The sequence below is a fragment of the Rhincodon typus genome, chromosome 20 (assembly GCF_021869965.1).
Source record: "Rhincodon typus isolate 14 chromosome 20, sRhiTyp1.1, whole genome shotgun sequence".
Lineage (NCBI taxonomy): Eukaryota > Metazoa > Chordata > Chondrichthyes > Orectolobiformes > Rhincodontidae > Rhincodon > Rhincodon typus.
Window position 1 is genome coordinate 13,611,763 of NC_063351.1, and position 13,954 is coordinate 13,625,716.

General features: G+C 39.3%; 1 protein-coding gene across 2 annotated transcripts in view; it reads left to right on the forward strand.

Annotated features, from left to right (window-relative positions):
• The first annotated feature begins 4,188 nt into the window (after positions 1-4,188).
• Positions 4,189-13,954, forward strand: part of hectd2 (HECT domain containing 2) — a 105,979-nt gene continuing 96,213 nt past the window's right edge. For both annotated transcript variants that reach the window (XR_007264320.1, XM_048609237.1), the window contains exon 1: positions 4,189-4,947. Coding sequence is in view for 1 of the 2 variants with exons in the window: in XM_048609237.1 (XP_048465194.1) it covers positions 4,828-4,947 (120 nt within the window). In the remaining variant the exon portion in view is untranslated. The remainder of the gene's footprint in view (positions 4,948-13,954) is intronic.

The window sequence follows — 13,954 nt, forward strand, 5'->3', positions numbered from 1 at the left end:
TGCTTTTTTCAGAACAAAGTAGGCTGAGCGCCTACTTAAATGAGGTGTACAAAATAATGAGCAGAAAGGCAAGTTCTGTTTCCCCAAGGCAGAGAGATCAATTATGAGGGAGCACAAATTTGGGATGATTAGTAGAAGGATTAGCAGGTTATGAGAAAAAAATTGTTTTCACCCAGAGAGTGGTGTAAGTCAGGATTTTCCTCCCAGTTTGTGGTTGAGGTGGAAACCTTCAATTCATTTATAAAGAACCTGGATCTGGACCTGAATCACTGTAACCTAAAAAGCTACAGACCAGGTACTGAAAATTGGGATTAGAATGGACAGCAGACACAATGAGCTGAATTGCCTCTTTGTGTGTGATAATATTTCTATGGTTGTTGTGATTATCTGAGTTGTGAATGAGTAAGCCTGTAGTTCTGTTTCTGAGTTTATGCTTATGACATACAACGAAACAACAAATAGCTGTAATGGAACAGATGTCTCACATATTAACTCTGGTAGCTCCAGCAAAATAAGATTTGGAACTTCAGCACAGTGATGATTCACTCTGTACTTGAACTTTTGTATCCAAGGGATAAAACTACAGCCAACAATACAGCCTGGGAGAGAATTCCAAAAGTAGTAAATGTGATTTGTTAACTACTGGGATTCTATACTGACTTCCTGGATTAACACAGAATAATGAGATGCAACAGCAACAGTTCGGCTGCTGTAAACATTCAGCTGTTGGTGTATTGCCAGCTACTGCCACCCTTCTGCTCTTGACTGGGAACTGGTACACATCTCTCTGATGTTGAAAACTGATTCAAGTATTATTAAAACTACTGGCCTATGCACTTTTGAATTGCATTTTATTTCGAAACAAGAGACTTTTTTTTCTCTGTAGTTTACCAATCAAGATTATAGTGAAGCTCAGTTGTTTGGAAAAGTAAAGTTGTTGATTATGAGAATCTGGATTGTTCTCACTCTTCTTTTGTCTGTTCCAGCCAACTTTCTCATTTGTTTCCTTGGCAGAGTTAAATTCTACTTCTCATTTTAATGTGATGAATGTCTGCAATTAAAAGGAGATTCACATTCTTATAGAATTTTTAAAAATGCAGTTATATACTGGCTTTTGCAATATCCCAAAGCATTGTTCCAGCAAATGAAGTACTTTAGAAACGCAGTCACAGATGTGGGACCTATTACAGAAAATTTGCATAAGTTCCAAAAACAGCAAAATGTGATACTTACCAGATAACCTGTCCTGTGGTGTTGATAATTATTGGCCAGGTGGAAGCCTTCCACCTTGTAAGGCAATAAATTCACCATAGAGCTCAAATCTTTTGTTAAGCATTACCTGGTATGGCTGTCTGAGATACCAATCCACCACATTTGTTGCAGAGGTAGGCAGTGGGCTGACAAGGTGCACTACTCAGTGGCCATTGTTCTCTTTAGGCCCTCTCCCCAGCCCGTTGAGTTTATTGCTTCTGCTTGCCTTTTGCAATGCCTTTCCAAACAACCTTCATAGCTCATTGCCATCAGCAACTATCTCCCAGTTATCAGTGTTGGTATCCACAATCAAGAGGCAAAACTTGTCAAATTGACTAGGACACTGTACTTACTTTTCTTTGAATAGTGAAACATGATCTTTTAAGTTTATCTGAGAAAGGAAACTCATCCATTGGTCCCATTTGCAGACTGTAAACTGATTTCCCACTTTTAAAATCAGAATTCAGCTATTTTATTTTGGGGTTGAACCCAGTTGACTAATTCTTTTCCCCCCAAAAAAGTCAATGGACCAGATGCATGAAATGTCAAAGTTAACTCTGCTACCTTTCTGATTTGGTGCACACAACCATTTCTCCTATGTCAGATGGGAGCGTTTCACCTTTGGTATAACACTGGGGAGGTCTTGCGACACAGTGGGTAGCATCTCTGTCTCTGAGCCAGAAGCTCCAGGTTCAAGTCCCACTCCAGGACTTGATAGCCAAGAATGATGTGTTCATAACAGAGTAGGAGTATCTAATTGTAACTCTTTCCGATTCCAATGGCAGGTGGTAAGACTGGGTGAGATTCCTAAACAGGGACTCCTTGGGGAGCTACTTAGCACAGTTGGTCAAATGGCTGGTATGGATCAGATTGTTGCCAACAGCACAGGGTTGGATCTCTGATGTGGCTTAAGAGGATTTGGTGCCGGGCATCTTACCTAACCATGGCATAAGTCAGACCTGCTTTTGGGCAGTGAACTCAACAATTAGAAGACCCTGTGGTGGATACAGGGACACTGAATAAATTTAAGGAGTTAGGCAGATTTCTAATTAGTAACAGGTTAAAGGGTTGTGGGGAATGGGCAGGAAAGTGGAGTTGAGGCCAAGGTGAAAACAGCTGTAACCATTATATATGGTGGAGTAGGCTTGAGGAGTTGAATTGCCTACTCCTGCTCCTCGGTTTTTGTGCTTTTATAACAATGGTAAATTTACCTTCCGTCACTTGCATTATCTAGTGGTAGATGAATGAAGTTTCTTGTAGAAGAAAGTGCCAGCAATGAGGCCAATAAAATGCATATCAACTCTTTTAGCATTTTATCTATTGTTTTACAAAGAAGATGTACTTCTTCCTTCCAAAGTTTTTCAGCTGGAGATGATTATTCATTCCATGTCTCCAAGTTTTGCTTTGCTGATTAAAGCTGAAATTTTCTGATCACTGTTTGCTTTATTGTTTGCCTGCAGTAAAAACAAACTTGAGATTTATAATCAGATTTGATAAACAAAAAGCATGGCTCTGAGAAAAGCCTAATGGTAATTGGAGTTAATCCTGAACAAAATGCAATGTGTTTAGAATTATCATTGAAAATATCTGGTGTAAATAATTACTTTCACAATATACAAAAAAAGCTGTTTTAAAGTTGAAATTGAAGCAGATTTGTGTAAAGCAATAACAGTGAATTCTCTTTTTAAAAATGTTTAGAGTTTCAAAGAATACATCTCAGCTAAAATTGTATTTTTAGTGCTGTAGGCAAAGAATTGTTTCTCTTTTTGCATGTGCTGTTAATAAGTATGAAGCAGAATTTCCAATGCCAAAGACTAAGAGCCAAAACATTTTATTATTTGGGAATCACTTCAAAGCATTGTGAATAGCTTTCTTCCTTCATCTGAATGAAATTTTTCCCTGAATACTCAACAATATTGATTGATTTGCAATTGATATGCACTTTGTTGTGGCATTTTATAGCCTTTACTGTTATTATGCTTTTTATAAAAGAGCCATAATTTGCAAGAAATGAGTACTGCTCATTGACAGATCTAATTCATGACTGCAGCTGGCAATATGCCACAATATGTTCACTGATCACCAACTACTAAATATTGGTGAAAATTGTCTTTCATTTTGACTAAACATAAACAAATACATAAAATATTACCTGGTCTTTCTAAACTATCAACTTCAGGTAAAATCTTGTCAATTTTTAATATTTGTAAGCAACCTGTTACAGATTTCATTGCAGACCTCAGAAGCAGGTGGGACTTGAACTACAGTCTCCTGGCTTAAAGATAGGGACACTACCAGTGCACCACAAGAGCACCCTCGTCACTTTTAATAGTCACACTCATTAATTTCAGTCCCACTGGATATAAACCCAAATAAATTTTGATCTTAATTGGCACATAGGCAGAAAGTTGACTGCCAAAGTTACTTTTTATTTAGTATCATTGTTGGTTAAAAAGGAACTGAAATGTACATATGTAGATAGCAAGAACTGCAGATGCTGAAGTCAGAGACAACAGTGTGGAGCTGGTGGAACACAACAGGTCAGGCTGCATCAGAGGAGCAGGAAAATCAACGTTTCGGGTCGGGATCCTTCTTCAGAATATTTTGTTGCTGCACATATGCAATTAGGACCAATTAGTTTGATGAACTAATGACTTAAAGTGAACAAACTAAACTTTGGATAAAATCTTTAACAGTATAAAACAGTAATACCCCAGGCAATGGTTGAGTATTCTAGGCAAAATTAGTTTCCGCAAAAGCCGGGTTTGGGTTTAGGACCGTATCCGCAATTTACTAGATTGTAAAGTTTCGAGGGAGGCTCACTGAACCGGAAACGTTAACTCTGACTTCTCTCCATAGATGCTGCCCAGACCTGCCGAGCTTTTCCTGCAATTTCTGTTTTTGTTCTTTCCGTTTTTAAGATGTAAAATATTTCTGTTCAGAAGTAGATGGACAAATATCATCCAGAGGGAATGTAACTTTCTCATTTCTTTAGAGTCCAAAATAAAAAAAAATGCTGTTGAATCTCTGACAAATTTGAAAATCGTGCGAACTCTTAGTTCTTTGGGGCGGCCTGTCTTGCCTGGTCCTCCTCCTGTTGCTTTTGGACGTGTTCGCGCGGAGGCGCGCATCCCCGGAGCACGGTCCATGTCCGTTAACCTGGAGCGCGAGCGCAGCTCAACGGTGAAACTAATATCCCCGAGGGCAAGGGAGAGAAAATCGAAATACATGCAAACTCAAGCTTATGCCAAAAGGTGCGAATCCTGACTGGGAGCGTGATCCTTCTGCAAATTATAAATATATGCACGCTCATACATAGAGTACAAGTGGCTGGAGAATTGAAAGTGCATGCCCGGGTTGCAGTGAAGGGCCAGCTCCTTGCAAAATCCCTCGGTGTTTTGCAGCTTCTTTCTGACAGATTGCAGCCGCTCACCTGGGGATCAGAGGCTGACACGGGACATTGCACCCCCCCACGTCCCTGGAAGGGGCGGGGGTGGTGCTGCTGACGCCCCGAGAGCTGTAGCCTTCCTTATTTTTCCATGAAGCCCGCAACTTTGCGCCTGGGGCTCGGCAAACATGAGTGAAGAGCGGTCGAGTTCCTCGGGCTGTGCCGGGGGCAGAGGGCGAGAGCGGGAGAAACTTCCAGTCATCGTGACGGCGTCGCCAAGCTCCGAGACGCCCGCGGCAGCATTCGCGGTATGTTTTCTGAAAGAAGAGAATTAATTGTTCTGTGTTGATATTAAATTCAACTCAGTCAGTAGTTTGAATAAGTCGTGGTTTGTCACAAGACTGAAGAGTATCCTCTAGGGAAGCTTAAAAAAATGGCTGCTTGTAAACTCAATACAACCACCCTAATTAGCAGTATTTTTTTTCTGGAATTTACGTTTCCTCGCTCAAAATTTCTCACTTAAATATGACTGATTTATTAAATGAAGGCCAGAAAATATAATGCAGTTTAAATTTGCGGATTGGTACCCAAGTACCCGCCCCCAAACGGCCACTGGCTCCATCAGTAATACCTTGTGACACTTCCTTGAAACTTAAACAATCTTTCAAGCTGTCACGGTCGAAACAAAACACAATACTGTAACATAATCGACATAGAAATTGCATGGTAAAAGTCGTATGTTTTCTGGGTTTTAATTTCGACCTCTCCTTAGATGGTATCAATCAAAAGTACCCCAGATGACTCTCGGTCAGCTTTCAGTTATGGTTTGGCTTTTCGACTGCATGCACGTATGCCCGAGAAAGTTTAATTTGCAACTTTTTAACCACTCTTTCGATGAACCTTTTGACATTTGTAACGTGGACATAATTTATACTTGTGTAATGTCACGTGTCTTGTAGATTTTTTTTTAAAAGAATTCGATATGGATTACTTGAACAACAGCATGTGTAACTGTTTTCTGGAAATATATTAAGTTTTTTTTGTGAATAACTACGTAGAAATGTGTATTCATCAATGGAAAAAGTTATCAATTGTGATCATGTTTGAACAAGTCAAGTAAAATGCTTTGCATTAATATGACAAATTTAGCTGAAATTTATGGAGTTGTCAATTAATGCAATTTTGGTGATTAACTTTAGTAGTTACTAATTGCAAGATGAGACACAGGATTCTCTTTCATGCTACAATTTAATACAACAACTTGCATTTATGTAATGGCTATGATGTAGTAAAATGCTACAAGAGAGCTTGATCCACCCACTAACTTTTAAGGATTGTCTTTTAGGAGGGCTAAGAAGTACAGAGGCACAAGTTTAGCAAAGGAATTCTAAAGCTTAGGCGCTTAGAAGCTTAGCTGCCAACATTGAACAAAGAGAAGTGGATAATTAACGGACAAGAACGAGAATTGGAGCAAGTTTGGAGGGCTGAGAAAATTGCAGAAACAAATAGTGAGGTCATGAAGGATTTGAACAAAAGGATACAAACTTTAAAATCCATCTGTTGTTGGATTGGGAGTGAGTAAAATTCAACAAATACGGGGTGATGTGTGAGGAGGACTAAGTACAAATATTATTGCAGACAGGAGAGATTTAGATGAACTTCAGTTGACAAAGGGTGGAAGTCATGAGACCAAGCAAGAAATATTTGGAACAATGGGATAAAGAACTTGTGGTCTTTTTATGATCTTTCTGACTTCATGTTATCCGGTAGTAACAAAAGGTAAAGTCACAATTGTCCCACTCATTTATTAGAGACAGACAACTGATGGTGGTTTAACCTGAGGTTCACCATGCCACAGACAAGGGGAGAGCTTATTCAGGAGACACCTTCGTGGTAACCTCAGCCAGTGTGGAAATTGAACCTATGCTGTTGATATCATGTCTCTCTGCATCACAAACCAGCCATCTGGCCAAGTGTATTAGCATGGACTGAGCAATAATTAGATTAAAACAGGGACATATAGCACTGATACAATTCTAATCCAATAAATGGGAAAATGGAGGAGTGTGATCACCTCCTGAAACATGTTAATTCATCTGTTGTGCAGTTCCATATCAACTTGCATAACAAACAGGATGTCATAGAAACTTCAATTTTCCGGGCTGTTGTCCCTGACTAGAAAAGGATAAGGTCATAAAATGTCACATTCTCAATTGACAAGACAACTTGGAACTGATTTTCTCAAAGTCACTTGCTCAGCAAAAGTTTATGATAAACAGATTGTGAGCAGACAAAAGCACGGATGTGGTTGGATGTATATCAACCTATCAGTTAGTTATTTTTGACTGAAATGTTCAATGAAATGTGAACAAAGAGGCTCCCATCAGATTTCAATTAATATTAAAATGTAATTATCTGAATCTATGTGGACTTGTTCAACTTGATAATGCGTAATTGTTTGTATTTCTGTGGAATATTGCCAGCACATTACACACCAGTGTGGTCTTACAAAGAGAGATACTCAGGAGAGGAACAGAAAATACAAAGACATGTTTGACATTTCACCTTGGTGCTACTAGTTGACAGTTATAGTTTAAAAATCAAATGAATGCCCTCTTCAACTGATTCTCTAATTCTTGGTAGTTGTTCCATTGTTCAAAAGAAAGAGACCGAGGTTACTGTCAGCACTTCATTTGGAAAATCTCAGCTGTGATGCCCAGGCTATGCTAAGAAGTGATATTTCTTCCTATTCAGATTCAATGACTGGAACAAATAGTCCAAATCAGTGATGTACTGCACAGAAAAATATTTCTATTGCCCAAGTTTCTGGCCTGTTCAGATCAAATTAGAAGAAAGCAGTGTGTGCTTTAGATTTATGTTGCATTTCCATAAATTGCACTCATCAGATGGCTCAAAACCTCTTCTTAAGTAATTATATACACCTAGGGCCCAATCAGAAAGAAAATGCAGATGTCCAAGTATTTCAGTCAGACATTTAAGTAGAAATACTGAATCACAGTTGAAACCTCTGTTTTTGATTTGTAGATCAATGAATAAGTTTAAGTATGTTTTCTGTAATTGTGTTCTTGTTCTTACCCATGATAAACAACTCATGATGGGGAGATGGTGCATGATGCTAATGTCACTGGACTAGCCATCCACATGCCCAGGCTAATGCTATGATGGTTGACAGGAGAGTCTCAAATCCAACCATGGCAATTGGTAGAATGTAAATTTAATTTATGAAGAACTCGAGTATAAGGCTTGTTTCAGTAATGGCGACCCTGAAACACTCATCAATTGTACGTGTGACTACAGACCCACAACAATGTGGGTTGACTCTCTTAATAGCTTTGTGCAATGGCCTTGTAAGTAATTATTTCAGAGGCAATTCGGGATGGCCTTGCCAGTGACGCCTGTATCCTATGATAGAATAATTTTTCAAAAAATCGTTATCTACGTTACAAAGAACTATTAGAAAACACAGCCAGTACATACTAACATTTTGATTTTAAAAAGTGTTAATTTCATTGAATGTTTTTAAAATTAGAGAAAAGAAAAATCATTTTGTGAAATACAAAACAAAAATTGAGCTAAATTGATGATTTGGGGTGAAACCTGTGGACATGGAAATTTGAGTCCAAGAGTAGCATTATGGAAAATTGATTTTAATAAATCGTATTCAGTTGTGATAGACTTGTAATGCATGTTACATGTTGGTTCTGCCTGTGCTTCTGAAGGAGTCTAGGATATTGGTCATCTCTGGCACCATTTAAATTCAGATGTCAAAAGACACACTATCCTCTGCTTATATTTCATATTAAAAGCTCCTCCCTGTTGTTCCATTATGTTTCAGGTCATTAAATGTCCATGTTCCAGTGCCACTTCAGTAAGTGATAGCTAATTTTCTAAGAGATACTGTATTGCTCATTCTGACCAACAGCAACAGTTCAGACTGTTACTACATACATGTGGTAGAGTAAGCTATATCGTATAATTCAGTGGCTCTGAAGGGATTAATATTCATGTTACATTTTTGCCACTCATTCTACTGATGTCATACACAGTCTGTGGGTGGAGACAATTGGTGGAACTTTCCCAGATTTGAACAATGTGGGCAATTGCAACAGTTGGGAAAGAATGGTGAGAATGAAAAATTTAGTTTCTTGGCATTGAGGAATGAAATCTTCCTTTAAAGTTTCAGTGGCTAGATGAGAATCTTGCTAGCAAGTGGTGAGAATGCTATTTTCATGGATTAACATGTCATTATTCACTAATCTCTCTTTATTTCTATGGCAGTACTGTTCTCCCAGATGTTAGTGAGAAACATGATGGTTTCTATTCCCAGCTTGAAGGTCACTGAGCTTATCTACATCAAGTACCCACTGGGGTAAAAGAATGGGTGCTGGTGAAGGGTGTAGGAGAAAGCCTTGCCTGTGCACCGTCTGAGAGATCTGTGGCTTCTTCCGCCAGGTGGAGGTGAAACTGATGACTAGAGGGCTGGCCTCTCGTGGGCAGTGATTGCCACTGATGCCTGCATAAGACAAAAGAGGGAATGAATTGCACAGTAGGAGTAGAGGCTTTGGCCTGTTACAAACTCGTCCACACTAGTGGTAATGGGGATGCACAGATGCCCTTGGTTGCTGGGACATGGAAGTCTCAGCATCTCCATATGAGCAGTCACAGTCCTCCTCTGCAAGCCCAAGGATTTTCTCTTTCATGGGATGTGAAGACCTATATCAGCCACCCTGTCACTTGTATGGTCCTTTTTAATCCTTTACTGTGGGATGCTTTTTCCTGTAGTAAGACAAAGGAAGGGATTGAGTGAGATTAAGGTGGTTGGCACACCCTTTATTGATGATACAGGTGGAGGAATGTTGGTGAGGTGACCTAAGTGAGTGAGTAGGAAGACCAGAGGACAGGAAGGGTTCGTTGTTGGAGGTGGGTGAGAGTGACTGGGTGAAGATGCTGCATGCAATAGTGACATGTAGATCATTAGCCTCAGTGGAAATTTGGTATAGTGGCAGAATTAGAGTAAGTGTGAGATATGTAAAGGCTATCATTTTCTGTTTTCTTTTGATTGCAGACTAAAATGGAAAGGAAAAAACAGAATTGTGGAAGGAATTGCTGCACTTTTTTAAAAGAAACGAGTTATTGAAACACATTGTTTCGGGTGTTAACACTGTTGCTTTGCTCAAGCAGTGAGTGAAATCTGTTTGTAGACAGCCTGCCATTAAAGGGTTTTACAGAGAGACAAAAACAAACATTGCTGGAGAAAGTCAGCAGGTCCGCAGCATTGTGGAGAGAAAGCAGAGTTAACATTTCAAATAGTTATGAAGAAGGGTCATCGGAGTCAAAAGGTTTCTGTTTTGGTTTCAGATTTTCAGCATCCACGGTTCTTTGTTGAATACAGAGTGAGATTTGGCCAGCAACAAATGACTGGTTTGTACAATTGTAACCAGTTATGGATGCCACATGCCATCAGCTTGATGACAACATTGATTGGTTCCTGGGTAGCTGAACAGCTTGTGTGGGTGTAAAAGATGCAATTAAAAGTCTTTGGACGGTTGGAAGGGCAGGTGGGGTGATACTTTCTCTCTGCAGTAAAATACCTGAAGAAAACCAGTTAATATCCCTCACTGGTTCCTGGAAGTTGTTGCCTTTAATTAGTAAATAAGAGATTTTGCAGTGAGTGTACCAATTGCTGTGTGCCCCTGTGGAGAAATTAAGAAACCTGGAGAAAGAATTGAAAAACAAGGACCTGGTGAGCCAAAAAGATCATCACGACAAACCCTGTGGACTGGTGCTATTCCCAGCTTGTTTTCCATCCACCCATAAAACCAAAGTTTGTGCTTTAGTTTAAAGCTGTGTGTATTTTCAAAGAAGTTTAGAGCTTTAATCCATCAAGGCATATGTTGATAGTTCGTTATTTGTAATAAACAGTAGTTCCTGTTAAGTACAGGAAACTGGTTAGTGTTTTCTGTTAACTTGATTCCAGTGGACAGGTAAATCTGTACATGCTTCGATAAGATCATTAACTCTTGTGGAGTTTGAAGATCAATACACTTTCTCAAGTGGGTCATAACAATTAGCAGAGAAATGATGCTGGTATTTACCCTTGCAGAAAGCAGAAGGTCATTAATCTTCGTGTGTCATTGTTACGTTTTCTTCCGGATGGCGGACATTGCACTGACTTGAGTGACTACTTTGAACCAGAATGAACCAATCTAGTATTGTGGTCTCCTTTCTTTCTGGGGAAAGAGGATAGCCCTCCTCTCCACCACTTCATCAGTCAGGATGTCCAAGTCCCTGCCTGCAAAGCAGGGTGCCAACTTCGCTGTCCCAACCACGCTCTTTGGAATTGTACAGAAAAACTGTAAAGGTGGTTCTTGGCTAGCAGCATTTGAAATGATGTGCAACTGAGTTTAAATATGGCATCTGTGGTGTGAATGTTGGAATCAGTAACCACCTCTGCCTCTGCAGATTGCATGAAGTGGATTTCTATAATTGTATAGATGCATAATTAACGAGTTATGTAGTGGAGCGTTGTGTATGAAAAGTCCTTAGATCTCGTGGAGGGAAACCCTCCATGAAACTTCCCAAAATAGACACTTCTCCAAAATATGGAGAGATTCAGTCCAAGGAATTCTGCTCTAGCTTTTGGGTGGAGTAGATGTCTCTGTACCAGCTGCCTAAGGTCTTGATAATTTTACTTGTCCAAATGTTGTTGTACATGTAACTTATAAACTTTCTTGTTACGTAAGAACTTTGCCTCTTCTGTACAGACTCTATAGTGGCTTATCCTCCACCGGTAGTCTCTAGATTGCCATCAATCCTCCTGTGAATTACCTCAAACAACCCTTACCCAAACGTTGGTAGAGGTGGTAAATACTATAAGGGTACCGGGAATCGTCATCTGGGAAAAGGCCTCAAGCTAGATGGATCTATGAGGTGAATCGCCAAAGGTATGAGTCCAGGACTTCTGACAGGAAATAGAGGGTGCCACCCTGCTAGATGGCAGAATTATATTCTAGCTGTTGGAGAAGACTTGCCTTATGGAGAATATCCTACATTCATTCAAGTCCTCTTCATTCTAAATAGTTCTATTGAACACACCTATGGGAAAGCATGATCCAATTATGGAACAGTTCTGGAACTGCCCCACCCATCCCCTATTTTGGACCCTTATTTGCTCATTGCATGCCCAAAAGACAAATGGTGTGATTCAATTGCTAGGCCATTCTTTGTTTTCTGTAGTTTGAGATTCATTTGAGAAGTAAATACAAATGTGTCGAAACCTGCTGAATAAAAGGTAAACACCTTGTAAACATCCTATCTCACAGCATGCAGTGACACATAGAACACATATTTTTGTTCATCTGTCTGAAAGTGAGGTATGGCTTTGTTAATAAGATACTTCATCCAGTGTTGTCTTAGGGATATGAGAATCTGGCAACATGTCGCACTTTTAACTTGCGTCATTGCTGCTGTCTCTTTTGTGAACTGTTTGATAAGTATCCTTTGTAGCTGTAGCACAATATGTTGATTTGGCTTCCAGAATCTGATTTAATATAGGCTGCCTTGCAAATTTTCTCTCGCCTAATTTTGATTCCACAGATTGAGGAAATACTCAAATATGGCAATTAAGACTTTTTTTTCTAAAATGTCAAAATTATTATGCTGTCAATGCTACCTATTTCTTTTTACTTGTGGAATTTCAATGTTTCAGTAATAGCGTTGCCAGAGAAACAAACAAAATCCCCTTGATCTACCTTCACTTTAGAACATTAATGAAAATTATGACATCGGTTGGGGCGGGGGAAGGTGTGAGTGGAATAGCCTCAAGATTTCTGGGGTTTTTGTGCCATTGTAATCAACATCATCAATATTGTGAAGTCTGATTAAGGGTGCAAAAATCACAGGAAATTCTGGCATATGTTATTTTAACCCACTAGTTATGCTATCTCATTATTTCTTGAGTTTTGTTTGGGCACTCTGCCTCTTCCTTCACCGAAATAATTTAATAGCTAATTATCATAGTCCCATTTAAAATAAATAGTGAATAAGATGGTGAATTAAAGTAACTGACTAAGATCATCACAGCCACTTGGTGACTGTAGTAAAATGGTGCTGGATTAATAGGGATTAAAGCAGGTCCACATTCATAAGAGGCTGTATTGCTCCTTTAAAACAGGGTCTTGATCAGTGTAATGCAAGCCCACATCCCTGAAGATTTGACATGCTGCAAATCCTCACACTCATTTCCCTCTGCTGAATACTTTTGGTTCAATAATTAGACTGCTTCTCTTGATCAATGTGGAATCATTAATTTGGGATAAAAAGTTTCTTTTTACATTACTGTGAACTAACTTTCTAATATCAGTTAGAGATGATGTACAGCAGGCTTCTTAAAATCTACAGGTCCCAGCCATAGCCTTATGATACACTGAACATTCCAGAAAAGATGTTTTTGTGGCAATATTTATTTGATATTTAATTCTGTTCTTTTTTTTTGTCCTTGAACTAAATGTTAATTAGCCTTGCCAGCACAAATTTGACCTTTGGAGATTCAGTCACAAAACATTTGCAGCAGTCTTCAACATATTATTTTGTTTGCTTAATGCAATTGCTTACTTAGACTTAAAAGTTGCAAGGAGACTGAAATAACTCCAGAGACTGGTATCCGATCACCAAGTCACCCTTTATTTAAACGTGGAAAGTCCTTGACACTGGTCCAGCTTCCTCAAAACCAACTCTCAATGAACAGAACCTCTGACACTCCTGACATCTGACAGCCAGGGCTCCCTGATTAGGGCTGTTAATCTGGTCCAATCAGGGAATTAATATTCTGTGAGGTCCACCTGGCTGACCTTGTTACAATTACTACAGAGACCTGGTAGTAATTAGTGTTTTAATGGTTGCAAATCCACCAGTTGGTCTTGGTAGACTGGCCACTGACCATTCACAATATAACTGTGGCATGGTAACAATCCAGTCTGCCACAGTATCTTCACGATAATGATCATTAGTAGCTGTTTAGTATTTACAATGCATTTTCATGGTGGTATGTTTTAAATATACATAGATTATGCTGTTGTCAGGACAGGGCTTTTACTTACCACTGTTAGATAATGACAAGCACAAAGATCAAGGAGGAAAAAGTGTAGATTCCTGGGACTTGTCTAAATAAAATCTGGTAGTTTGATAGTCTGAGATAACAAGGTGTAGAGCTGGATGAACACAGCAGGCCAAGCAGCATCAGAGGAGCAGGAAAGCTGACGTTTCGGGTCTAGACCCTTCTTCAGAAATGGGGGT